The sequence below is a fragment of the Nothobranchius furzeri genome, chromosome 2 (assembly GCF_043380555.1).
Source record: "Nothobranchius furzeri strain GRZ-AD chromosome 2, NfurGRZ-RIMD1, whole genome shotgun sequence".
Classification (NCBI taxonomy): domain Eukaryota; kingdom Metazoa; phylum Chordata; class Actinopteri; order Cyprinodontiformes; family Nothobranchiidae; genus Nothobranchius; species Nothobranchius furzeri.
In genome coordinates, this window is record NC_091742.1 from 74,442,551 (window position 1) to 74,470,187 (window position 27,637).

The 27,637-nt window shown below is 41.5% G+C and overlaps 3 protein-coding genes across 3 annotated transcripts; 1 reads left to right on the forward strand and 2 right to left on the reverse strand.

The window, feature by feature from the left end:
• The first annotated feature begins 1,070 nt into the window (after positions 1-1,070).
• tex261 (testis expressed 261) lies at positions 1,071-14,106 on the forward strand. Its single transcript, XM_015946459.3, has 6 exons — positions 1,071-1,328; positions 3,623-3,702; positions 3,779-3,932; positions 4,036-4,103; positions 4,210-4,312; positions 13,077-14,106. Exons 1-6 carry the CDS (start codon positions 1,259-1,261, stop codon positions 13,190-13,192), a joined length of 591 nt encoding a protein of 196 aa, XP_015801945.1. The 5' UTR covers positions 1,071-1,258; the 3' UTR covers positions 13,193-14,106.
• LOC139066091 (E3 SUMO-protein ligase ZBED1-like) lies at positions 7,349-10,250 on the reverse strand. The gene is made up of 3 exons (XM_070547940.1): positions 8,492-10,250; positions 8,153-8,276; positions 7,349-7,865 (listed from the first exon to the last, which is right to left on the reverse strand). The coding sequence occupies exons 1-3, from the start codon at positions 9,989-9,991 to the stop codon at positions 7,477-7,479; spliced, it is 2,013 nt and encodes a 670-aa protein (XP_070404041.1). The 5' UTR covers positions 9,992-10,250; the 3' UTR covers positions 7,349-7,476.
• A 2,707-nt stretch (positions 14,107-16,813) lies between the features above and the next one.
• ankrd53 (ankyrin repeat domain 53) lies at positions 16,814-20,067 on the reverse strand. Its single transcript, XM_015946456.3, has 6 exons — positions 19,814-20,067; positions 19,474-19,552; positions 19,161-19,360; positions 18,915-19,079; positions 18,700-18,820; positions 16,814-17,433 (listed from the first exon to the last, which is right to left on the reverse strand). The coding sequence occupies exons 1-6, from the start codon at positions 19,993-19,995 to the stop codon at positions 16,879-16,881; spliced, it is 1,302 nt and encodes a 433-aa protein (XP_015801942.1). The 5' UTR covers positions 19,996-20,067; the 3' UTR covers positions 16,814-16,878.
• Between the last annotated feature and the right edge of the window lie 7,570 nt (positions 20,068-27,637).

Consider the following 27,637-nt stretch of genomic DNA (forward strand, 5'->3'; position numbering starts at 1 on the left):
AATCTCGGGGACCTCTTGTTAATATCCTAAAGAAGGCAACTTCCTTCTGCAAGCTGAAATCCCCTTGAGTCACAGTGAAGTTTTCAGTGATTTATTGACCTGCTGTCTGAGATTTGTTCCTCCATGTAGACAAACAAGAAGCACAAGTTGCAGAGGGAGCTCTGTTAGCTGTCAGTCCATTTATGATTTCTTTAGTAGAGATTATTTTTCAAACCAGAACCATCTGAACTCAGATGTAAAGTGCAGGTTATTGACAGCAGTGTTACACACGACTACGACCATTTGTTCATTCAGAGCCAAATTGCGATTCAATAATATCTGAACCTGGAGAGACTGGCACATAATTTGAAAGAAGCAAAAAATTTTTTAAGGTGAAGTGACACCTGAATTTCACGTGTGTTTTGCCTGACATGGTGCAGGTTGTCAAAAATAATCTTAAATCAGTTTCTTTCTATTTACTGTGCCTGACATGTTGCAGGATTTTATTTTCTACAGCAAATAGGCCCCATTGAAAACAACCAAAGGCAAACCCATCATAGCAGCTTTTGGGGAAAATTACTTCACTTCTCTTGAGCACTGACTATAAAAAGATTTGCATTGACTTCAGAAAAATAGCTTTTTAAACGTAATCAAAACAGAAGATCACTTAAAAAAGTTTATAAGAAATTCTGGTTGCTTGGAATGAAAACACACAGAACTGTTGAGTCAACACTGCAGACTGTCTTTGGCGAAGACGTCAATATTAACTTGTGAAGTGTGTGTAACGTGCTAGATTGTAACTATTTTCATTTCAAACATATAAAAGAACTACATAATTAAAGGTAATAAAATAAACATATAAAATGTAAAATCTCAAAATTATAATTAAAATTTAGTTGGCTACTTTTTAATAGAAACACAAGAACAACGATGATAGAATAGTAGTGATGACAATTCTATTTTCCAACTGATTTAAATTTGTATTAGTATCTTTTCATTAATAATAAAAAACGTTTAGCAAAAAAATGTCTTCATGTATTTAAAGAAAAATAAAACAATAGTTGACCAGCCTAAAAAAATCTAAATCTAATGGTGCAGTTCTCTCTGCTAACGCCGGTGGCGCTGTAGTAAAGCAGCGCTGTTCAGACCTGGAGGAAGTCCTTCTTTGCTGCTTTCCTCAGCTTGTGCCGAAAACACGGCGGAAAGACTCAGTTAGCAGTCAGCTAGCTGATTCCTGTCATATTTCTTTTACTCTGTGTGCGGTGGCTTATGCAAAGAGATGTGGTTTATTTATTTACTGAGCTGGCTGTCGTTGGTCGTCCAGATATCCTTCATAACATTAGCGATAGGTAAGTTTAAAGCTGTAAATCTGTACAGGTGCTAACGAACGGGCTCGTTAATGCTAACGCGTTCAGCAGGTCGAAGGTTTGCTGGGAGATTCAGCTCCGTTACACAACTAGTGTTTCCGGAGATATTTATTTTTATAGGTAAAAGTTGTCTAGCTTATGCATACGTGTAGCTTCCCTTTCTACCCTGCCTTGAACTCACGTGAGACGTCGCTTCGCAGCGATTATTAAATACTAATGATTAACCAACACAGCAGCCAAAGTGTCACCACTCAACACCATGATGACATAGTTAGTTACACAGGACTATTCAGTCTTACCAACTTTTAAGCTTGAGTAAATCAGTGTGTTTGGATTTCAGACTGGTTTGGATTGAAGGACATGGATCAAGTGTCAATAAATATCATTGTCAAAGCAAACAAAATAAACCTGAGAGTCTGTCCACGTAGCAGATTGTAATTTGTCTACATAGCAGCTGCTGCACCTGACAGGTGTGTCTGTCCCTCCCATTTATATTCTAATGACCATAAATTATGAATGCATAAAAATACAAAAACGTTGTAATTTTTCCTAGTTCATGCATTTTGCTTCTCTGTGTATTGGAGCCAGTTTTATTTTTTAATCTTAACACTAACTGACTTAAGGTACACCCATTGACATATATACACCCTAAAAATCAGCTGGTGAGTTTTCCTCTCCACTGTCGCTAAATGCCTGCCTAGTATGAGGACTGCTGTAAAGACACTGACACCAGTCAGTGACTCGATGCAATCTGCTGGTTTCCCTATACAGGAAACTTTTTACTGACTGGCTTAATGACCTGACCTGTATTGGAATGTTTACTGTGTGAAGGTCCTTGAGACGACTCCTGTCCTGATTTGGCACTTTATAAATAAACTTGAATTGAAATTGAATCAGAAAAATTCAGCATGATCAGCCTAAAAATTAGTCAGTCAGAAGTTTAAAGATTTAAGATGTTTATTTACTTTAAAAATGGTTTTGATCTGTGACAACACTAATAACCTGCAGCTACATAAAAATAAGGAACATTTGACATTCTAGCAGTTTATGAACCCACCATTGCTAAATGCTAGTTCACGCAAGCAGTGACAGATGTGTGTGGAAGTTTTTTTTCTGCTGAAAATGAAAAAAGTCTGAAACTTTATAAATAGAAATTGTGGTGATCTTCAGAACCAGAGTTATTAATATTTCTAACCACCAGTACTAAGTCTAGAAAATTATCAAACACTCTATTGTTCTTACACTTTCAATGTTGCAACATTTGGGGTAGTTTGTATTCATCAAAGTAAAACTTAAAATTTGTTGTACATTTATTCTTGTAAATAAGTCAAAACTCAAATTCTACATGAATACTGTACTTGACACTGTCATGTTGTTAAAGTATTTTATTTTGAAAATTCTCCCATTGCCAAAATAATATTACTGTAGTTCACACACTTGGCTCTACTCTGAAATATATTTCCCCAAAGTGTTGCTATAAAATGATGGAAGTTTGATAAAAATGTGTAAAATATGTTGTCTTCTTTATTTTCTAAACTTGTTTTTACTACATATGTTTGTATAGTAACTCATCAGAACATGAATCTTGAGAGTGAATACACTCAAGTCTATTACTATATTACTGTCTACTCTATTACCCAGTCTTTCCACTGGATGCGTAAACGACACGTGACAATAGGAGCATTTTCTCCATCAGCTCAGCAGCGTGTCCCTTCCCACCAGCAGCATTTCATTCGCAAAATCAACAGCAAAAGCATTCCTTGCAGTTGTTCCTGGACAGTCATGAAATCACCAGAGAATTGCGAGATCTCGTGATTTCGGCTAGCAAAGAGAAAGATGGCAGCGTGTGTCCACAAAGCTCTGTGGTTCATTATCTCCACTATGGAGGTTCCAGAGGTAATGACCTAATTCTTTTACTAGTTAAGCAACTGGACATCTGCACGTTACTTTTATTTTGAAAGTTTCCATATGTCTTTTATTGCTTTCGTGTTTGACTTCCTGTCTGGCCCAATTTGAGCTGCTGAGCCTAATGTGTTCTGGAAGCATTGCTCATGAAAAATAGACTCAAGTGTAAATTTTGCAGAGCGACGCGTCACTACGCGTTTGGGACGTGCCCAAAACGCACCAAATGACTATGACGGCGGCTAACTGCTGCATACTATGCCTCGGGGATGTTACATGATGCTTACATGTCTGGTGGAAAGGCCTTGTAACTGTTGTTACACAATCGTAGACTTTTGCTGTTTACCTTCTCACCTGCTGCCCTCTTCACCCAGCTGCTGGCCTCTACTACCTGGCTGAACTAATAGAGGAGTACACAGTAGCCACCAGTCGAATAATAAAGTACATGATTCTGGTGAGTAAGTGATGATAGAAGGACGTGACACCAGTAGTTGTATCGCCGCTGTCTCATTATGTTTAAATGTGTCCAGTTCTCGACAGGTGTGCTGGCAGGGCTCTATCTTTTTGAAGGATTCCCGCTCTTTATGGTGGGAGTTGGCCTCTTCACAAACCTGGTATACTTTGGCCTCCTGCGGACATTTCCCTACATACTTCTGAGCTCCCCGAACTTCATCCTCTCCTGTGGTGAGCTCAACACAAAGTTGCTTGAATATTTTCTTCTGCTTATCTGTCGACAACACACCCATCCTGTCCTTGTCCTGAGTTTGACTTGTGTTTGCACCAACAGTGTTGGTGGTGGCGAACCATTACATGGCCTTCCAGTACTTTGCACAAGAGTATTATCCATTCTCAGAGGTAACTCTTTCTCACATTTATGCCACGTACCCATGCTTTGAGAGCGTGGGAAGAGTTTGTGCCTAAATGATTGTTTCTTGTCTAATCCGTCCCTGTCTGCCGTTAGGTCCTGGCTTACTTCACCATCTGCCTGTGGGTGATCCCCTTTGCCTTCTTCGTGTCGCTATCTGCAGGAGAAAACGTGCTTCCATCCACCATGCAGCAGGGAGGTGAGAGTTATGCTGACATCTGTCCTGCTTTGTGACACAAAGGGTAGAAGTTAAAATGCTGTGTATGTTTAAGTGATGAGATTTTCAGTGTGACTCGGTTTGTGTTCTTGTGTGTGCATCAACTTTTGTCTGAACACATTCTTCCTGGAATGCTCGGTGCTACTACAATATGTTGATCAGTAGAGGCTGGGATTCCTATTTCCCAGTTTTATTTCTTACCGCAAGGCTTCAAGTGGCCCTAAAGGTGTGGGACACCCATACATTTGTAGTGGTCTCTAGTAGGAATGGATGTCTTGTGAGTCACCAGTTCCTTGTAGATGAACAGATGTGATGTGGTTCCTCCATTTCAAGAAGCATTAACACATTTTGCTACAGTTATTGCTACTCTATCGTTTTACTCTTGTTCACACAAACATGAGACTAGAGATGGCATTATTATAAAGTGTTTAAAGGAAATACACATTTAGATGATATTAATTAGCAGTGATGGGAAAAACGCAGTTTAAAATAACGGCGTTACTAACGGTGTTCTTTTTTTGGGTAACTGAATATTCTAATTAATTACTTTTCCCACTGTTGCAACGCGGTTACCGTTACTGGGGACGGAAGGTTGTGTGTTACTATGTGCTTGTCGAACGTTGAGCAACAGCGTGAGGCTTTCTGACCGCCACACTTCAGCTGCAGCCAGGGAGAGAGAGGTGTCGGTAACGCACTTACAAACACGATGATGATTGGCCGGGTGGGTGGAGACCCTCAGTGAAGAAGAAGAAGAAAATATCATTTCTATAGCGCCTCTTAAGTTAAAATCACGAGGCGCTTCACAAAAACAAAAAATGTAAAAATATTAAAAAAGAATTTAGAAAATTGTTAAAAATGTATTTAAATGAGCAAAAAATAATTAATTGTGATAAAAAATGTTAACAAAGAAAGAGAGTGAATAGGAAAGAGGGAAATCAGTGGATCCTGAGGAAGGTGGAATAGGTGGGGAGAGCAGAATAAAGAGAGAGTGGTGAAGAAGGTCACACAAAAGCCAGATTGAACAAGTGAGTCTTCAGCTGCTTTTTAAAGGAGACCACTGAGTCCACTGATCTCAGGCTCAGGGGGAGAGAGTTCCAGACTCTGGGGGCCACAGCAGCAAATGATCTGTCACCTTTGGTCTTTAGCCTGGTGCTGCACAACCAGTAGGCTTTGATCACTGGACCTCAGGGACCTGCTGGGGGTGTAGGGACTAAGAAGATCACCAATGTAAGATGGTGCTTGTCCATGTAAGGCCCTATAGACCAGAACCAGGATCTTGAAATGAACCCTGAAGTTGACTGGCAGCCAGTGAAGCTGGAGGAGAAGCGGGGTGATGTGGGTGTGTTTGGAGGACTTGGTCAGAAGGCGAGCACAGGCATTCTGAACCACCTGTAGACGGTTCAGGGAGGTTCTGCTCAGACACGTGAAAAGAGAGTTACAGTAGTCTAAGCGTGAGGAGATGAAGGTGTGGATAACTGTCTCAAGTTCAGAGCGGGACAGAATGGGACTCAGCTTAGCAATGTTCCTGAGATGGAAGAAGGAAGAGCGAACAAGAGAACTGACATGAGAATCCAGGGTGAGAGCTGGGTCAAAGGTCATGCCAAGATTCCTGACAGAAGGTTTGGTGTGAGAAGCAAGCTGACCAAGAGAGTCTCTGACTTTGGGAACCAGCTTGTCTGGGGCACAGATGAGGATCTCAGTCTTATCTTCATTCAGCTGAAGAAAGCTCCCAGCCATCCAGGGCTGTTTGGATGTTCTCACTGTCTCAGTCACTGCATGCTGTAGACACAACAGAGCAGTGATGGGAATAAAGCCGTTTAAAATAACCGCGTTACAAAAAAATATATATATATTTTTTCAGTAACGAGCAATCTAATTAATTACCATCTTTTATCAAAACGTCGTTTCTGTTACTAATAAGAAAATGCGTGTGTTAAGCAGCGCAGTGTGTTGAAGCTGTCATCAGCTGATCAGGAGCTAAAGAGGTAGATGTTTTCATCCAAGCGCGTCACGGCCCGTGAAGAATATGGCAAGCCGGTCGGATCACTAATCACCCACTTTTAAAAATGTTAGGATATTTAATGGTGTCGATAATAATATTACTGTTATGGCCGATAACCGATATTTACCGATACCGATATAATGATATTAATGCTTCTCAAAACAGCAGATTTTGTATGGAATGAGAATGATTAGGGCTAAATTTACGTTATTATGTACACACACTTACGCTTCTGAAATGATTACAATCACTGTCACATGACTGAACAATTACACATATCTCAAAACATTTACCTCAGATCTGTTATATTTTCATATTTTGAGAGAGAGGAGAAGTAGCCTAAGAGTTCGATGTATATGTATTAGGGATGCACATCTCTCTGTGAAAAACGATTCAATATGAATCTAGATGCACAGGTTACGATTCAATTCAAAAACGATATCCTTTTATTACAGACCGATTCGAAACGGTTCGATTCGATTTTTAACGATTCGATACGGTAAGAATAACTAAACAATTAGATTCTCTAGTTTATATTCGTTGAACATATTTTATAAAGAAAATAACACAGTTCTGTTAAAGTGACAGTACCACATTTATTTTCAAATATGTAAAAAAAAACATGTCTTAAGCATTGTGGCTTTATGGCACTTGTAGGAAAAAGAAAAAAAGAAAAACAGAATACCAAAACCACATGTTACTATTCTTATTTTTAGGCATGGAGATATGTGGTTGGATTGCTGGATGGGAAGTCCAGAGGTAAAAGTAGCAAGACTAGTTATAAAAAAGTGCAAGATTTCAGCCTGAGCTTGTTTTGAACACTAGAGGTAGGTAACAAAGTGCAACATTTTCATGTAAACAAGTCACACACCTATAAACCGTAACCTGATGATTAGCTGATTAGCCTCATCTCAAAATGTAGCCTCAAGCCTGGGGAACCACAGTGGAACGACAAAGCAGCAACATCATTCTTAACTCAACAATGCTCAATAGTGGCAAGTGCTTCATGCACAAAATTAGAGTAAATAAATATAACTAAAATCAAACTGCTGCTTTTTGACCAGATAAAGGTATTTCTATCCAATCAGAAACTGAAAAATAGCTCACTTCACTTACAGAACGCCTGTGAATGTTCTCTGTCATTTTACTCCTGATCACTGTTGTTTTTTTTTTTTTTGGAGGGCAGATTTTTCTTCAGGAAAATGAGCTGATCCACATGCTCATGTTTGAGTAGGCTGCGTTTTGTGGAAACAATATCTCCAGCAGTACTGAACACCCGTTCAGAGGCCACACTAGTGGCTGGGATGCAGAGGTATCTTTTAGCAAGAGATGACAGCAGTGGCAAGTCCTGCTGCTCTTTCCACCACTGTAGAGGATTTTCTTCCAGAGGCAATGAAGCACGCTCTCTGTACCTTTTGACTTCTTCACTGGCCTTGTCTCTCACAGATGTAGCCGCCATCCTCACTTCAAAGTCTTTTCCCAACAGCTGGTCCAAGGCAGATATTTTCTTCTTTTTGAAAGGAGGGAGATCATCTAAAAAAAAACAAACAAAACAAAAAAAAAAAACAATTACCATATGTTACTGACTTTGTTTGCCATGCCTCAGTGGTGCTTTACTTTGTAGCTGACATAACCCAATCATATCTTTATTCATCTGATGTTCAGAATGAATTACTCTTGTAAACATATGATTAAACCCGGTCTTTGCATGCTAATTCTCATATTTTATGTGTTTTTGTAATATGGTAATATTTTAGATCTGTAGCATGAGTTTATACTAGCGTCAACCCATTATTGATCACGGTATAAAATATACAAACCTTCTGGCTCATGTTGGGTCTGAGGGGCATCAATCCTGATGCCCAGCTCTCCAAGGGCAGGTTCAGTCTGGCATGGAGTGGTCTGCAGTGGGCCTCCATGGACTGGATCCCCTGTTGCCAAAGCCTAGAAAAATGAAATATAAAAGACAGCTTGTGTACAAAATCAAACAAACATTAACAGTAGTCAGGATAAATCTAATAATACCAAATTATAGATTAATACAATGCACTGTAATGTGTATGTTTAGAACAAAGCTCATTTACAAACCACAAAATACACAATACAGTATTATGTATTTTAACAAAATTAATTAAATGATGAGGTGTTTCCAGGTGTACCTTGTTATGCAGGGATGTAGCTTTTGCTGTTATGTTTGCGAACGTCCGCTCAGCATCATGGTCCGTCAGGAAGGGCAGAGACTTGAAGCGGGGATCCAGAGCTGCTGCAGTGTGGAACAGATCCTCCAGGCCAGTGTAGCGCTTCTCCAAGTCCTCTCTGAATGCTTGTTTCATCTCTCTGATTACTACCGAGTCTTCATCTGCTGCTTCAAATGTCTTTTTAAGCTTTTCTCTGACAGGGGAAATCACTGAGAGTGTGGGCCGCTTGTCTTCACACATGCTGATCGTCACAAGTTTGACTGGCACCATCAGCTTCACAATGTCTTCAACATCACAGAAGTCTTTGTCCTTCAGAGTGTTAAGCTCTTCTCCTCTTCTGAGATCCCTGGACATGAGTGCAGCAGAGATGGCAGGCTGTTGTTCGAGTACCCGTTCAAGCATAATCTGGGTACTATTCCACCGGGTGGACACGTCTTGGATGAGTTTGTGGGTAGGCAAAGCAAGTTGTTTCTGTTTGTCTTGTAGAATTTCTGCTGCCCTGACACTGCGGTGAAAAAAGCCAACCACTCTTCTCACCTTTCCCAGCAACCTTGCTACTGTGTCCATTTTGAAGGCTTTCTGTGTGGCCAGATTTATAGTGTGTGCAAAGCACATGAGGTGAGGAGTCATTTCTGCTTCCACGCCAGCTAAAACCATGTTTGTGGCGTTGTCAGTCACCAGGGCTGGCTCTTTATCTAGAATCTTCCAGTCAACACATGCCTGTTTCAGCAGAGCACCTACATTCTTCCCAGTGTGGGATCCTTTGAATGCCCGGGTCTGTAAGACGTAAACATGTAACTCCCAATCCGGAGCGATGTGTTGGGCTGTGATGGTCACATATGACTCCGTCGCACATGACGTCCAAGCATCAGTAGTTATTGCCACTCTTTCTGCTTTTGCCAGTTTTTCTTCAACTTGGCTCTTAACCTGGGCATACAGCGCTGGCATACACGTGTTGGTGATATGATTTCGGGACGGTATCTTATATCTGGGCTCTAATGTATGAATCAAATCTTGAAATCCTTCCCACTCGACAATATTGTAAGGACATAATCCTTTGGCAATAAAACGTGTTATTGATGCCGTGATTTCCCTAGCGCGTGCTGAGTTTTGACCAAGTCGCTGGAAAAAAGTAGGAATGGCGTTCTCCGTCCTTGCCTGTTTGCCACTGGTTCCTGCACGCTTCTGCTCGGTAAACTCACCGTACTCTTCACCGTGTTTTCTCTTTGCATGCTGGTCCAGATTTGTAGTGCTCCCGGAGTAGGTCAACGAGGCTCTACAAAGTTTACAAATAGCATGGCTTCTGTCGAGCTTCCCCGCCATCTTATAAAACCCAAACACTGTCCAAACCTTGGATTTTTGTTTTCCCGGTGCGTTGAAAATCTGTCTCGGTGTATTATCACGTCTTTCGCCCAGGCTAATGTTGTTGGTCTCCGCCTCCTCCATTTTTCGTGTTGTCATTTGAGCTAACAGCTAGTCACTGGCAGCTATCGTGTTTAGCGGGGTAGCTGCTTCTTTGGGTTTGCGGGGTAGCTTAAGCTCTCGCGATGTTTTAGCGATTCTGGCGCCTGGCCTACGTATGATGCAGCCAAACGACTCAAAATCTCGCGATACCCGATCGATGACTCTAGAACCGATTCATCTATGAGTTCAGGTCTTTTCCCTATCGATTGAGGAGGCTGCTACCGATGCACCCAAATCTCTCACTTGTTAACAGAATATCCGGTCGCATCGGTTTATCTCTCACAACCCTAATATGTATATAGTATGTAAAAGTTGTCTGTTGTTAGCACAGAGAGCCGTAAACTATACAAACAACTGTTTTCTGGTCCACATTGGCCTTCCTACATCCAAACCACATGCATTAAACAGAAGTTGCCTCTATTTTAGGTACAAGCTCCTCTGTTTGGTCGGCAGGTCATCCTGTTAAAAATAAACCTGATCTGAACTGCATCTGTTACCGTCTTCCTCCATGTTTGTTTATGCATGGTTAGCATGCATTGGCATGCCGTAAGGTGCATCTTGACATAACATACTATCACAAAACACCTAACCGTGGTATAAATCAGAGCTTCATATAAAATAGAAGTTTTCTGTCCTACAGGTAAAATATTTAGTCTTATCGCCCAGCCCTACAAGCACATATTCTTTATGTTGTCATGTTTAATCCTGTCCCTCCCATCCGTGGACATTTTCTTCTTGTTCAGTTGTTTCCTGTATCTCGTTCAAACAGCGGCCGGCTCCGGACTCTAATTGGTTCTTCTCTCATCTAGTCCCTCCTGTTTCATTTGCTGATTGGTTTCCTCACATCTTTTCCTTCTGATTGGGTTTTTGTCATTGTCAACTTTTGTCTCATCTAGTGTATGTTGACGAAAATGGCGTATGATCTATTTTAGTCGTTGTTTTAGAATTCATCCAAGTTTTTTTAGTCATCGTTTTGTTTATACAAGTCAGTGTAGGTACTGGTCAGAGCGGGTCAGTTCAGGTGCAAACACAACACAGGGTCATGTGACTGTAACGTGATGGAGGAGCTGTTCTACCGAAGGTTGCTTACCCTCTTTCCTCAGGAAGAACTAATCTGCATGAGACTGCCTCAAGGTCATGCATTTGCTTCTAAACTGTTTCCTTTCCAGCTCAAGAGAAGAAAGAAGATGAACACTTTCTTTTAATAAATCAGAAGAACTCTTATTTTTAATAAAGCTAATCAAACAAAGTGTTGGCCAATAATAAAATGTGAACTAATCTGTGAAATGAAAATATTAATTACTTGATATTATAATCCTATAGAATATAATAAGTAATATACCTTTAAATATTTCCACTAGAGACTAATCACACGTAAGGTTAAGCCACAGGACACATTTCCTTTTTCTGACTCATTCAGAACCTTCCAGGTCTGACGGAGGTGTGGTTTTGGTGGTGCTTGGTAAATCTGTCCTCTTTTGATTCGACCGTAAATCAAAACATCCAAATTATAAAACTATGCCCACGTCACCTTAAACTTCAGTTCAAAGCTTTCTAGAGAAGGTGTCGGAGTGGCCAATCCGTAATTTTTCTCTTCAGCCGAAAGAACCTGACGACAAGCTGGATAAAATCTGTTGCTGTTCCACCTGCTGCAATGGTTCCTTTCAGAATAAAAGCTGAACCATCACGACCCCGTTTTGGGTCTTGCTAGATGCCAAAAAAACTGTCGTGACCTGGAAGTATCTCAAGACTGGTTTGGTCGGCAACCGCTGCTTTTCCTACCGGCTTTGGTTCCAGAGAAGGTCAAGCTGGACCTCGACATTCCTGATCTGACTCGGACTTCCGCAAAGGGTACGTAGGCCGGCAGAATGGCGTCTCAATGTGTGTTATGAAACTCCAAACCAAAAGCTTAGCGCGAAACATTATCTTCACTCCCATCAGAACTAATCGTTTCTCCGGATTAGCTGGTTCTGAACAACATTCCACACTACACCATTCTCAGTCTCACCTCACCTTAGTTACACCATACATTTAGTGTTTAAAGTTAGTCTAGTTTTAATTTGTTTAGTAATAAATCTTTAAACTTTTAAAACTTGACTCTTTCTTTTGTCTCTGAGTTAATACGAAGTGGTTACATAATCCCTGCAATAAAAAGTTCCAATCTTCTGGGTTTAAATTATCCAAAGGTCCATAAGATTGATTTCATAGTTCCTATGGAATCTCACATTTTATGGTTCATTAAATAATATGTAAATTTAATCGTTACATGACTGAAACAAAGCAGCTGGAGTGGGCAGGTCTACAATTGTCGTTCTTGAGTCTAACAGCAGAGGGGAAGAAACGGTTTTTGTGTCGAGAGGTTCTGGTCTGAATGTATCGAAACCCCCTGCCAGATGGGAGTGAGTCGAAGAGATCGTGTCCAGGGTGAGACGGGTCTGCTGTGATCCGACCTGCACGCCTCAATGTTCTGGAGGTGTACAGGTCCTGTATGGAGGGTAGTTTGCAGCCAATGACCTTCTCATTAGAGCGTACAACACGTTGCAGTCTCTTCTTGTCCCTGATGGTAGCTCCAGTGTACCACACGGTTATTAAAGAGGTGAGCATGGACTCGATGATTGCGGTGTAGAACAGCCTCATCGACTGTGCTGGCAGGTTGAATTTCTTCAGCTGCCTCAGGAAGTTCATCCTCTGTTGGGCCTTTTTTATGATGGAGATGATGGTGGGCTCCCACTTGAGGTCCTGGGTGATGGAGGTGCCCAGGAAGTGACATGAGTCCAACATTGTGATGGGATTGTGAAGACAGGGTTATGGGGGGAGGAGTGGGACTGTATGCTTCCTAAAGTCCACAACAACCTCCGCTGTTTTCTGGGTGTTTAGTACCATGTTGTTGTGGCTGCACTAGGACGCCAGCCGTTCAACCTCCATTCTGTAGGCAGACTCATCCCCGTCGGTGTCCGATGACGGTGGTGTCGCCTGTGAACTTAATAAGATGGACAGACTCGTGGTTGGAGGATCAATACAATGAATGCTGCTATAAAGCTTAAATAATAACCCACTTTCTTTTGTTCTTTCTCTTTTGTAGATGACGTGGTGTCGAATTATTTCACCAAGGGCAAACGGGGCAAGCGATCTGGGATCCTTCTCGTTTTCACTTTTGTCAAAGAGGCCGTTCTGCCCAGCCGACAGAAGATGTACTGAGGAGGAGCTCTGACTTTGACTGCAGCCTCGGAAGAGGTGCGGATGGAGATGTGTGTGTATGTGAGGTGGAGAACGGGGGGAAGCAGTGGACACCGCTTGTGAACGGGACAAAAACGTGGAAGAAGAGATCACTAAAAGGATGGACCAATGAACAGAGGAGCGCTTCCTGCTGGATGAGCAGATGAGCTCATCTTGTGTTTGTACCGACTGCCAACTGCACCTACCGGAGACCTGTCGGGGATCTTGTCTGTAGCACCATGCTTTTGTATTATCATGATGGACTTCATTTTAAAGCTTTAGTGTTGAGGCATTTGTAAGATGGCTAAAAAATGAACCAACAAACTCAATAATGGCTTGGGCAGGTAAATCCTTTTCAGCTTTCTTTTTAAGACTTTTTCTTGTCTTTCTTTCCTTTTTGTTTTTCTGATTTAATGAAGGAGGTAGCAATAATGCCAGGACGGCATGAGAAATCAAACCCTTACACATTATCTTCTGATGAGGAAAATGGGTTAGAAAACGATTCTCTAACGAATATGATGACTTGTTCTAAATATAAACAGACTGTGTCCTGCAACATACCACTACGTAAAAAGAGGTAATTTGTAGAAGTCAACCTTCCATTTAAGGAATCACTCCCATCCCGCATCACCAATATTTTGCAACAAAAACAAGTGTTTTGACGAAGCTTGTCCAGATTTCTTCAGTACTTTTACTAATCATCAGCGCTCTGTAGGGGCTCCTAGCCTGTCTTCTTTTGTTTTTTGGACAGTTTGAGAAAACATTCATAGTTAATAAAATAAAAGATTTTCTAGAGTGAACCCAACCTGCAAGGCACTCGTGCAATGACTTTGATAAGATTTCTGGTGTTGGGGGAATGAAAACAATAAAACTGACAGTTTTTTTACCAGTTACAATCATGTGTGATTTATCATAGACTGTGAGTAAAGGAGTTTGTTTAGATAATTTGTGGATTCTATTATTTTTTTAATAACATTTATAAAACATAAAGGCAAAATAAGTCTTCTGATTTTAATGACATAAGGCCAAGGCATCCTGTCCACCCATAAATTGCTGACCTTTAGTTACTCAGAATGTGTTTTTGTGTTTGAGGCGGTCCGACTGAATGGAATAATGTTATTCTAGTCCCATGTGGTTCAGTCAAAGAGGAAGCACCAGGTTTATATTGGTGTGCACTTTGACCCCCACTGAGGTGTGAAGTGCTTCACACAGTAAAGAAGAAAAAACAAGAACAAATCTACAAAGTCCACACACACTCACCTCCAGATGACAGGCCACAGCTCATGGTTCGCACTTTCACGCTGTTTACAAGCCTCCACCTGGATCCCAATTTGTTTCCCTGGGGGAGACGAGTGGAAGTGCAGGGATACAGCTGTGACAGGTGACCCAGTTCATGGAGGTTTCTCACCTTTCACTCACCCCTACGCTCTCCCTGAGTTTGTCAGATTAGCTTCTAGAGTTTGTGGTTTTTGAGTTTGATGCTTCGGAAATTATGCAACGTGGAGGTCAGAACAACAAAGAGCATGGTTTATATAGACTCCAGTCAGCCATATTGAAATCGCCTAAAGATTCAGTACAAACAGATCTGATCCAGCGAGGCGTAAGTGATAAGTACAAATGTGTTGAAATCAAATGTTTTGACTTTAGAGATGAGGCCCTTGTGCATCATAATTAGACTGACTCATGCTTAATCAAACTAGGGTTTAGGGAATTTAAAAGCATTTGAAGGGTTATCGCATCCTGTTGATACAATGTAGGAAAGTACTCCAGGTTTCCTATCATCTCTTTAAAAGTCAACTTCACTCATTTTTAAAATATATTTGCAATGGCCTTTAGTAGGAGTGAACGCCTTGTAAGTTGTTCTTTAGTAAAAGAAAAGCTTAGGTGCTCCTGTTTGAGGACACAGAAGCCAGCCGCAGAAGAAAGTTGCAGCAGACGGCCGGATTTTGGTCTTATTTCCTTATATTTGGACATCTCGCCTCTGATTTCTTCTTCCGGCTCTTGGAGAGTACAGACGCTTTTTTCCTCCTCCCTATCTTATCCCAGGGCTCTTTGTCTGTCTTTGGGTGTACGGTGCTTCTGCATTTTTTCTGGAAACTGGAAATTACTAAAAATGGATCTGGTCAGTTGGTCTCTCAACGCGACTTACAAAATGTTTTCAACGATGAGAACGGGAGAAGGGCCTCTGGGACAGAGCCAGCTGGGCATATCATGGACCTGATCTGCCTCTCTCAACTGTCTGTAGAGGATTCTGAAGACGTCTGGATATTCGTGGTGTTGGTGTCAGGTTTCCTGCTTTTTGGCCTGAGTGGTTACCTGGCTTTCCGGAAAATTAACGAGCTGTCAAGGAATATTGGCTTAATCCCGGAGCTCAGGGATGGATTACATTGCGCTGTGAATGCACAAACTCATATAATTGTCGAGATGAGTTGTAAGCTTGGGACTTTGGCTGAGATTCAGACTCTGGCACAAAAGGTGGATTCCATCAAGGAGCGAGTTGACGGGTCAGCGCAGATTGGGATAGATTAATTTACGACATTATTGGATTTAGAGGGGTTGAGGACCAACAAAACTTTAAGACAGAGAGGAAATTATCTCTGTCTGGCCCCAAAACAATTTCTTATCTGAAGCTGGTGCCCTTGAGCCTGTGAGGCTGAAGTGAATACTCCCCCTCAGAAGAAATGTGGAATGCTGCTGTAGCCATGGCAACTCTGTCTCCCTATCCCAGCCTGGGTGGGACTGCGACCGGTGAAGGCCGTTGAATCGTTCCAGGAGTCACTGTGCTCTCTAAACCCAACGACCTCCCCCCCTGTCCAAACGGAGGTGATGAGCGCTGCTTATCGTGGCTGCATGCACTGATGTGTGGAGAGTCCCCAACCCTACCTCCCAACCTAGTGGACACTTATGTTGTATAATGTCTGAAGTCTGTTGCATGTCTGTATGAGGTGTTTTTTGCATAGCAAAGCTGCCCTCCCTGTTGAGGGTAACTCTGAAGTGCCTTTTTTTCCTCCACCTGACTCAGTCCTCATGTAAACCCTCTGATCTCTATTAAGGTAGCGCGACTCGGGTTGCGAATGGCCACAGTCACCAATTCTTGTCGTGTGTCTATGCCTATGTATGTATGTCTGATAATTGTGTGTACTGAAACTCTAATTTCCCTCTGGGATTAATAAAGTATCTTTGAATTGAATTGGCCAACAGCAATGCAACTCTACCACTGGCAATTGCTTTTCAACGTTGATGTTTTATCTCCACAAAAAACACAAGCCTGGAGGAGTTCTGCTGTGTGGTGGAGTTGCTAATTTTAACAGTTAGCTAGCTGAGCCCTGCTGTTTCCTGGATGCTAAACCAACAACAGCCTTCTCCATCACAAGTCAAATGGGTGAGTCCATGACAGTGGGACGTAGATCTGTCAGGATTTTCTAATCCTAGAGTTTCACTGTCTTATTTTCTATCAGAAGCTAATGCAGGAGATAGGTGTAGGAGACTATTTTCATGTTCAGAATGCATGAAAAACTCAGAGTGGCCATTTATAATCAGAAATAATAAAAAATATGGTTTCTCAGTGAACCATACCTCTAAGCTATAAAAATGTATAAATGATTTGTTTTACATTGTTTATTTGTTGTCAGCTCTAATTGGAATTCCTTCAGCACCTACTCGGAAGCTCAGTAGTGACCTGGCTCCAGCACTTCAGCCAGGTGCATGGCCACCTCCGTCCAGGGGGAGGTGCTCCATCCCTGAGGACATCTTCGATGTTGGACCTCGTCGATGTTCAGTGGCTCAAAGCAGTGAGGCGTGGCGATCCTAGAAGGGAAGGCTCTGGGGAACAACACCCTCTCAACAACATCCAGAGGCAGGTTGGGGGTGGGACGGGGTGAACCCTCCCACTTAGTGACATATTGAAGCTTCTGGTTCCTCCTGTCCATCCACAATGTGACGCTGTCCCTGAGGTCTGGCTCTGTGAGGGGTTCCTCTGGTTGGTGGCCAATAAAGATGGACCAGGGACTGCTGTATGAGGCTGCTGGTTGTTTAGTGAAGGAGCTTTTGTTCTTCAGAGGGTCTCCTGGATGGTTCTTGGTTTGCTTTGGTTTAAAAGCACTCTGGTCTGGCAGGAGACACTGGCTGTGGTATTTGCTTGCCTGCACCCTGGGGGTCAAATCCTTCAAAAGAGGCAAGCCTTTCTTCTTTGCCCAGTCTGCCACTTTTTCATCAATGAGTGCCTTTTTTTAAGAAATGGAGAAATTATAATAAAAAAATCGTTTGGCCATTTTGAAGTATGTGTAAAAAAGTTATAATTGCGCTTACTTGTTATGAATTACATGACGATAATAGTAAAGTAATCAATTCAAAAATTAACAGCAGAGTTTGACTACATTTAACATCAGATATTATTAATAAGAATAAATATTTAGAAACAAATGGCAATAAATGTATTAAGTTACACTGACGGCTTCCTGAATGTCTTAAAAAAACAAAAACAGTTTTTTTCCGACTGACGAGCCTAATGAACCTACACCCAAACCTTCACACCAAAGTAAATTCTGTTTTACGGAAAATAAGAAATGACTGCCACCCATTTAAATGCTTGCTGTTCTCAAATTGGCTGCCTTCTCATCTAGCCTGGCCTGCCAGACTCCTCCTCTGTTTAATTCTGCACAGAGAAAGGGTCTGGGAACTCTCCTATTCAAATAACCCCACCCCGTGAGAATTCTAACCGAGCCAATCAGCGCTGATTAGCATACGTCACACACCATAATGCAGAGTTTGTCGAACATGGCGACTGAAGCGGAGTTCGCTGCGGCTCTTTCCTCTGTTCGAAATGACTTGGACACGTCTTTAAAACCACAAGTAGAAGCGCTAAAAGCCTTTCTTCTGAAGAAAGATGTTTGTGCATTTGCCATTTTTGACTACAGCTGAAAAACTGCAGCATCGGGGACGTCACACACAGCGACGCTCTGTTTCTCATAAACAACGGAGACAGCGGCGGAGTTCGCTGTGGCTCTTTCCTCTGTTCTAAATGACCTGAATGTCTTCAAAACCACAACAAATAGAAGCGCTAAAAGCATTTTTTCGAAAAAAAAAAGAAGATGTTTGCGCCGTTGCCAGACGCCATTTTTTACTACAGCTAAGAAACTACGGTGTTGCGTGGTACAGTCGGCATTTCTGTCTTTTTTCTGATTGGTTACTTTTGAGCTGCCTAGTCCCGCCCCTAAAGTGCCTCTCTGCCTGTGAGTAACCAGACTCTTTCTCTGTGCAGAATTAAACAGAGGGGGAGTCTGGCAGGCCAGGCTACATCTCATCAGTCCTGTAAGATATAAAAGTTATTTCGCTGAACTAAGGCTGTTCAGGAGGCTAACAGGTAAGAGAACTTTTACACAAAAACACCCTTAAAAATGTCTGAAAATTCACACAGACATATGATCTCATTTTATTTATCCATTACATTTGTTAAATTGTCTAAGATACATCTTGAAATGTTAACTCACCTGTCTACTGGGATCAGTCTGTTTGACTTTATTCATGAGGTCTCTGTATAATGCCTGAGCCAGTATCCTCTCCTCCAGTTCCCTCTTCTTATTAGCCTGCCACAGACTGGTTTTTAGATATCTACACACACATACACGCAAAACCCCCGAAACATCTGTGAATTTAAAATTAAACTGTTAGAAGTGCTAATATTTTGTGTCAATTAGCATAATACCTCGCTACTTTCCTGTGGCACAAGATGCGTGCCGTATCTAGAGGTGTAAGTCCCATGCTGTCCTTTGCCAGCACGTCTGCTCCTGCTTTCACGAGGATTTCTACACATTCCAGGAGGCCTTCTGAGGCAGCTAGGTGGAGTGGGGTCTGACCTGAATCAGTGGTGCTAATTAAAAATAAACAAATTAAGTTTTCAAGCATCACAACTATAACTTGTTACTATGGTTTTAAGCATTAAAGCCCCTACGCATTGACATCAGCTTCGTGCGCCAGCAGGTATCTGAGACAAGTGTGGGTGTTGGGGGAGGCGTGGCATGACAGGGCCATGTGAAGGGGCTGGCGGCCCTGGGAATCACTGATGTTTACCCACCATGGCCTGGATTCCACCAGGACCTGCACAGTAGCCAGCTGCCCATGAACACAGGCTGCATGAAGAGCGCTCATGTACTGGAAGACAAATTATGCTACTTCAGAACTTTAAAGGATGTCCTCATCACTAAACCTTAATTGTAGAAAAATAAATAAACAAACATGTTTTCAGAAGTCTGTGACGTAAATACCTCGTCAGGCAACCCTGGGACCTCAGCAGTGACATCTGGCAACATCTGCTCCACCGATGGAGCCTTGGTGGGCAACTTCCTACAAGATGATATTCCTTAGAAGCAGTACTAAGAGGTGAGGTGTAGAGAGTCAAAGAAAACACACATATACGGGCTAATTATCTAAGTTAAACGTGACTCTTAACAAATAGTTTGCTGAAAGCTGATAAAGTTGAGTTTTGAAGTGCTTCACAAAGTCACGTTCAAAGTTAAACACACAAACTACGGTAGTTTAAACTTCCACAGAAACGACCAAAGAAATGATAACTTTTACGATTTGGATGTTGATAATGCCATTTACCTGATTTTACGTGGGCCACGTCTTTGTTTTCTGATCATTTTTACGTATTTGTGGTTGCCATGGAAACGAGGAAACACGGAAACGATCCCCTTTTTTGTTCTGAAGGTAAATAAAAGAAGAAACTGTCTCGTTGGCCTAACAGGTAGAAGCTTTGACTTAAATTCTTCATAATCTAGTTTCATAATTTAGTTAGCTAAATAAAACATAAATAACTGTTTTAGCTAGTTCTTCTTTTGATGTAACTCAAAAATTATCGCGGAATCTCGCGAGATAAAACAATCATTTGTTTTTCCTGGACGTAATAGCCCAGAAATCTAGACGGACAGTAGCAGAAGCTAAAGGATTTATATATTCACCTATATAGGATGGCTTGCCAGACTATGGATGTGCAGAAACTGGTTTAAGAATGGAAATTTTAGCTAAAAGCTAGCATAGATTAGTAGTGTTATTTACACTTCATCTTTTAATTACAGGCGGCCTAGTTATGAGGATTAATAAATTTCTTGTTTATACAGAAAAACGTTAAATAATACTTTTTCACTAGATGAAACGTTGAAACAATGATTTTGCATGAAACATGCACATTTTTCTGCAACCAGAATTAGGTCTAAATGAAATAGCCTGTGCAAAGATAAAAGAGTGATTCACCAGTGAGAATAAATAAGACTTTTTAATTAGTCAACATCATTTATTTATCATTTCAGAAAGCAATTACCATCTATTCATCTATTAAAACTCAAATACAACCCCACCTCTGCGGCTCATTTTTCTGATTGTATTAATTAATAAAGAAATGAGTTCCTGCAAACTCAAACATGAATATTTCTAGCCATCTCTACAGAAGCTACATCCTGGCGTGTTCATATTGATATTACATTAGAATTGCCCGCTTGACTTGGTCTCAGTAGAGCAGATCGATCTTGCCAATGCCGTGGAGACTTCAGAGGGTGCGCTGGTTCCGCTGCAGCCCAGACCTGCTGTCGACGCATGTGAAGCTGATGTGAACTGGGACGGTTATAATCTCATGTGAGCAAAGGGATCGATGATCTCACCAGGCTTTAGGCCTCCCTGATCACACTTATTGACCACTTGACACGCTACTGAACTGTACAGTATATGATGGGCTGGGCCTTAGAAACAAGTGGGTTATGACAGAAATGCTGCTATATGAGTTTAGACTGTCAGAACTTTCTCCAGGTTGTGCAGATGTGTGCTTTGTTGCTACTTTAAACATAAAATATATAATTCTGTCAAAATGTGCTAAAATGTAATTCCCCATGTTATTTTATTACATTTTTTTCTGACATTTTTATGTTTAAAGTAGGCAAATGAGGTATTTACAAAAAATATTTGCTAGTTTGCATAAATGTCCAATATTTATGCTTTTAGATGTTTGGTTTTCTTTCATTGCAGTTTCAAAATTACAAAACTGAAACCAGCTGATTTGCTTTTAGTTGTTTACCTTAAAAAAAACTCAGACGACGACAAATCTAAGTGCAAAAACAGTTTTTAGATAACCGACACAACCTTTTGTTTCCACATCAAACTCACAGTTTTTCTTTCTAAAGTTTGCCAAGGAACACAAAATTTCTCACCTGCCACTTACGAGCTCTTTCTGCAGCTTTCAGCCACATTTAACAACTTAGTAAACTAAATATTTAATGACTCAGACCCAATGTTTCACTTAATTTTTCACTTTTAGCTCTCAAAACTTCTAATCAATGCCCCTTCTTCTTTTGGTTGGCTTAAAACTCTTATTTGATGTATTTTTTTAGACATGTCCTCGCCTTTCACTCCCCATCAGCCTCTGAGTCCAGTTCAGGGTCAAGGACGGGCCGTGAACCTTTGCTTCCTGCTGCTAGCTTCCGTCCCCCCGAGGCCTTCGCCTGTGTTGCTACACCACCCTGCAGCTGATGACGCAGAAACGTGTGTGCAGCGAGAGTGAGTACAAGTGAAGCCCGTGTTCGTGTGCACCCAGTGATGTGTCTTGAGCCCTGTGTGCGTGCATGCTTGTGTACATCACTTAATAATACAGTAAGAAAGAAACACAACCCCACCGTGACCTGAGCGTGCTCTTTTAACCCCGGTCACATCTCAAGAGAGTTGCCAGAACTCTTTTGCATTACAACTCTTTCCTGTTTGACTTTCAGAACAAGTCCCTGAACCAAAACCCCAACTTAACCTCTTTCCTTAGCCTGATTGTGCTTTATTGTTCATGTGAAATAAGCGTAGTCATTTATGTGGATGTAAGGCTTCAACACTTTTCAAGAAAAAAGCAGTTTGGAGTTAATTTAACAAAAAAAAATCCAACATTCTCCCTTATGTACATTGTGTGATTACTATAAAACCTGTGCATGGACGTGCAGGACAGGTTGTGCGTGCATTAGCTACACATCATCCAGTTGGTGCAATGCCGATCAGCCACGGGCTAATCAGAGCATTCTAAACCTGCTTAGTACGAGGATGAAAATGAGATCATATCCCTGCAGCCTTGCGGCATTCTCTCATTGGTCCATTAAATCATCCTCTCACACACCATCTGTCTTTATTGGCTTTGCGGCGCAATAATCTCCTGCTCTGCAAGTGGCGCCTAACCAGTTGGCCATCAAACGGCAGTACAATCAATCCACTTCTTTTTTTCAATCAAGCTTGAATACAAATGGCTTACTCTTGCCTTATTTTGGACCACTTTAAGACCTCTAAGGAGCCGTAAACAACCAGCTTTGAAAGCTTATCTTTGAGTGAGACTTTCTGAGATGAGAAGTTGTGAGCAACAAAGTGACAGGGAGAGAAGGAGGTGGGAGAGCTGAGAGAGGAAGGAGAAGATGAGCGGTACTGTACATTCCAGAGCGAACACACACCCTTGATGTTCCTTCATATTTGATGAGCCACCTTACAAGGACCTGTGCCCTTGGAGCCTCAGAGCTCTGCTCGTGTAAGTGCGCTGATGTCCTCACTTTCCTCCGCCCTCTCTCACTCCTGATTTTCTCCTTTTCCTTTGACTCCTCCTTCTCCGTTTTCCTCCTCCTCCTCCTGTCTCTACGCCTCACGCTTGGCCGGGCGGCAGCTCGCTAATGCACCATGGCACATTCTGCAGCTCCGAGTCACAATGCGACTAGGCTTTACGCAGTGACCGAACGGCGACCTCCCTCAGCATCGCTGCACACAGGCGCTGCACTGTGCCAGGGCCTGTTCAGGGAGAGGATGAGAGCTGTGAGTGGAGGGGTCAAAGGAGGAGAGGAGAGGATGGGAGGCAGGGATGCGACACTCACAGATATCAGATCAAACGACAAGAAGATGAATAATTAGCAACAGCGCGAGGGTAAATCATTCGTATCCTCATCAAGATGATATTTTTGTGCCACGTGTGACCTATTAGTGTCAAACAAGACAGCAGCGCTTAAGTGTGCAAATGCACATGTGCACGAGAAAGACAACATGATTTTTCTGCTAATTCCCATTTTCCTATAAGGCAGAAAGCAAACATCCTGCACCTGGAGGTGACTGAACCATAAAACCACTGCTGCTTCAGGAAAGAGAGATTATTTCAGTCCTCACTCAAGGCATTTGTCCACAACTTTCAGGCTTGGGTTCTTTGTGCCCCAGGTTCTGAGCATCCTGCCGTCACACCTTCTGATGATCCTCACATTCCTCCACATCCTTGAGACACCTTGTTCTCAGTCCTCACAGCTCAGCAGAAATGACCAGAAGGAAGGAGAGAGAGATAAAAGAACTGGGATAGTGAGAAAAGAGAGGATAGTGAGGAAAGGAGAAGGGAGGAGGGGAAGTGTGTTAATATCATCTGTGTAAGGAGAGGGGAGGTTGGTGGAACTAGTTTAGTTTTTTATTCATGTTTATTTCTTTATTTTAAAGTTCTACTTTGACGTTGTTTCAATACAAATGCTCATTTTTCTATTTCCTGCTTCCAAAATGCAAACATGTCAATAGCTTGTCAACACACAAATGCCTCTAAGTTTTGCAAGTTTGCAAGATTTTACAAAGACAGCTAAAACGCACAGCTGTTTCTTTAAATTTTAAAGAGCAAGTTCACTGAGAAATCATTTTTTAATTATTTTTGAGATATGATCAGTCACTCTGAGTTTCTCATGCAGGCTGCATGTTATAAAAGTCTTCTACCCCTATTCCCTGCATTGTCTGCTAATAGAAAATAGACACAAAATGCCACACAGATTTATGCCACACTGTAAATTAGCATTGATGGACTCACCCATCTTGGCCTGCGACAGGGAAAGCTGTTGTTGGTGTAGCATCCAGGAGAGAGTAGAGCACATTTTGACTAGCAGAAGCTAACTGTTAGCATTAGCAACTCCACAACATGGCAGAACTCCTTCAGACTGGTGTTACTTGTAGAGATAAAACACCAACATTCCAGATGTGTGTTTAGAACTTGACATCAGTTATTTTTTCTGTTTTGGTTTTTGGAGTTTAAGTTAAAGGCAACAGACTGAAAAACAATCCACAAACCAGAATATTGGTTGGTTCTATCTTTATACAAAGCATCAAAAGTTGTCAAAATGTTAAAAATATATTAGCGATGTAAGAAAAAAATGATTACACTTAAATACGGTGATATTTTGTGCTATGTTAATGGAAAAAGCAGGGTATTGACTTTTTTTTTAATTGAGAATTTACATACAACAATGTATTTCTTTGTGTTGTGCAATTCAAACCCTGACTGCTAGGTGGCAGCATTTTTTACTGCCTCCATTCTGATGGAAGGAGATCTCGCGACAACACTGAATGTGTCTTGGAAGCTTCTGACCAGAGTTTTCCAATTAAATTTAGTCTTAAAACTTCACCATATTGTCTCCTCTGTATTGTGATAGGTATCGTATTGTCACATTCTCACCAATACACTATTGTATAAAAAAACACTATAAAAGTAGAGTTTACTGGTCGGGCAGAGGTGTGAACTCACACTCTGACTGTGTGTAAAGCTGCAAAGATCAACGTCTCAGCAGCAGAGTGAACAAGCCTCCCCAAACCTTCTCAGTCAGGAGACCATGCTTTAGCAGCAGTGATAGCTGCTCTTCACGGGGAGGCCTCTACATTATGGTACGTACCTGAAAGTGTATATCATGCCAGGTATGCTGCTTATATCTCACACATGTGCTACCCTTTGCACCCATGACATATTGACCTTTTTGTTCCGGTATCCAGGTCACAGAATATTGTCTCGTCCCATTTCACCAAAACCTCCCTATTGTTCCTCTGACATGCATCCTGACTGTATCCATGAACTATGAAGGGAATAAAGAAACACAAGCTTATCTGAGAAAGTAAATACGCAAACACAAATGGGACTACACGTTTAAAATATTTATGCATTTAGAAATGCTTATTTTTGAAATTCTTATTTAAAAACTCACAGGAGTGGAATTGGAGCACACCCTATTAAAGGTTAAATAGGAGTCATGTTAATCCAGTTGCCTAATTACAATTCCAATAATCACAGATTCACTTCATAAAGGCTTATTTACTCATGTGAAATAACGGTCACACGCAAAATGTTTGAAATCCATTTGGTTTGACAAGACCAAAGGGATGTAGCCACTACTCTGTGTACAGTACAGCATGTTGATTGCTGCATTATTGATGTTGGATATGCTGCATGTTTTACCAGCCCGTTAAGTGCGGGAACTGGTGAACCAGCTGGATGGTAAAAATATTTTATTGAAAATGTTCATGGGAAGGATGGCTCTGTTGATAGAGACCATACAGGGAAGGCTTTTTAAACTGCTCAGACATCATCTGCAACACGGTCAAAAAGGAACAGAGGGACAACAAGGAGGAGGAGGCTGGATCAGAGATGATGGAGCTGCAGTAGAGAAGGGTAAAAGAGCTGAGGTGTGGGTTTTATTGAGCTAAAGCTAATCTAGACCAAGCTTCAAAACCTTTCTAGAACAAGCTTTGATTTTGTTTTATAAACGTTCTTTCAAATTCCAGAAAGAATCTATTTATATCTATCTATCTACAGGGAGTGCAGAATTATTAGGCAAGTTGTATTTTTGAGGAATAATTTTATTATTGAACAACAACCATGTTCTCAATGAACCCAAAGAACTCATTAATATCAAAGCTGAATGTTTTTGGAAGTAGTTTTTAGTTTGTTTGTAGTTTTAGTTATTTTAGGGGGATATCTGTGTGTGCAGGTGACTATTACTGTGCATAATTATTAGGCAACTTAACAAAAATCAAATATATACCCATTTCAATTATTTATTTTTACCAGTGAAACCAATATAACATCTCCACATTCCCAAATATACATTTCTGACATTCAAAAACAAAAACAAATCAGCGACCAATATAGCCACCTTTCTTTGCAAGGACACTCAAAAGCCTGCCATCCATGGATTCTGTCAGTGTTTTGATCTGTTCACCATCAACATTGCGTGCAGCAGCAACCACAGCCTCCCAGACACTGTTCAGAGAGGTGTACTGTTTTCCCTCCTGGTAAATCTCACATTTGATGATGGACCAGAGGTTCTCAATGAGGTTCAGATCAGGTGAACAAGGAGGCCATGTCATTAGTTTTTCTTCTTTTATACCCTTTCTTGCCAGCCACGCTGGAGTACTTGGATGCGTGTGATGGAGCATTGTCCTGCATGAAAATCATGTTTTTCTTGAAGGATGCAGACTTCTTCCTGTACCACTGCTTGAAGAAGATGTCTTCCAGAAACTGGCAGTAGGACTGGGAGTTGAGCTTGACTCCATCCTCAACCCGAAAAGGCCCCACAAGCTCATCTTTGATGATACCAGCCCAAACCAGTACTCCACCTCCACCTTGCTGGCATCTGAGTCGGACTGGAGCTCTCTGCCCTTTACCAATCCAGCCACGGGCCCATCCATCTGGCCCATCAAGACTCACTCTCATTTCATCAGTCCATAAAACCTTAGAAAAATCAGTCTTGACATATTTCTTGGCCCAGCCTTGACGTTTCAGCTTGTGTGTCTTGTTCAGTGGTGGTCGTCTTTCAGCCTTTCTTACCTTGGCCATGTCTCTGAGTATTGCACACCTTGTGCTTTTGGGCACTCCAGTGATGTTGCAGCTCTGAAATATGGCCAAACTGGTGGCAAGTGGCATCTTGGCAGCTGCACGCTTGACTTTTCTCAGTTCATGGGCAGTTATTTTGCACCTTGGTTTTTCCACACGCTTCTTGTGACCCTGTTGACTATTTTGAATGAAACGCTTGATTGTTCGATGATCACGCTTCAGAAGCTTTGCAATTTTAAGACTGCTGCATCCCTCTGCAAGATATCTCACTATTTTTGACCTTTTTGAGCCTGTCAAGTCCTTCTTTTGACCCATTTTGCCAAAGGAAAGGAAGTTGCCTAATAATTATGCACACCTGATATAGGGTGTTGATGTCATTAGACCACACCCCTTCTCATTACAGAGATGCACATCACCTAATATGCTTAATTGGTAGTAGGCTTTCGAGCCTATGCAGCTTGGAGTAAGACAACATGCATGAAGAGGATGATGTGGACAAAATACTCATTTACCTAATAATTCTGCACTCCCTGTATCTATCTATCTATCTATCTATCTATCTATCTATCATCTATCTATCTATCTATCTATCTATCTATCTATCTATCTATCTATCTATCTATCTATCTATCTATCTATCTATCTATCTATCTATCTATCTATCTATCGTCTGTCTGTCTGTCTGTCTGTCTGTCTGTCTGTCTGTCTGTCTGTCTGTCTGTCTGTCTTTTTTTTATAGGCAACATACTACACTGCATGTAGTATTGGGGTGTTCCACTAGGGCGCGCAACTCAGACCGGAAAGAG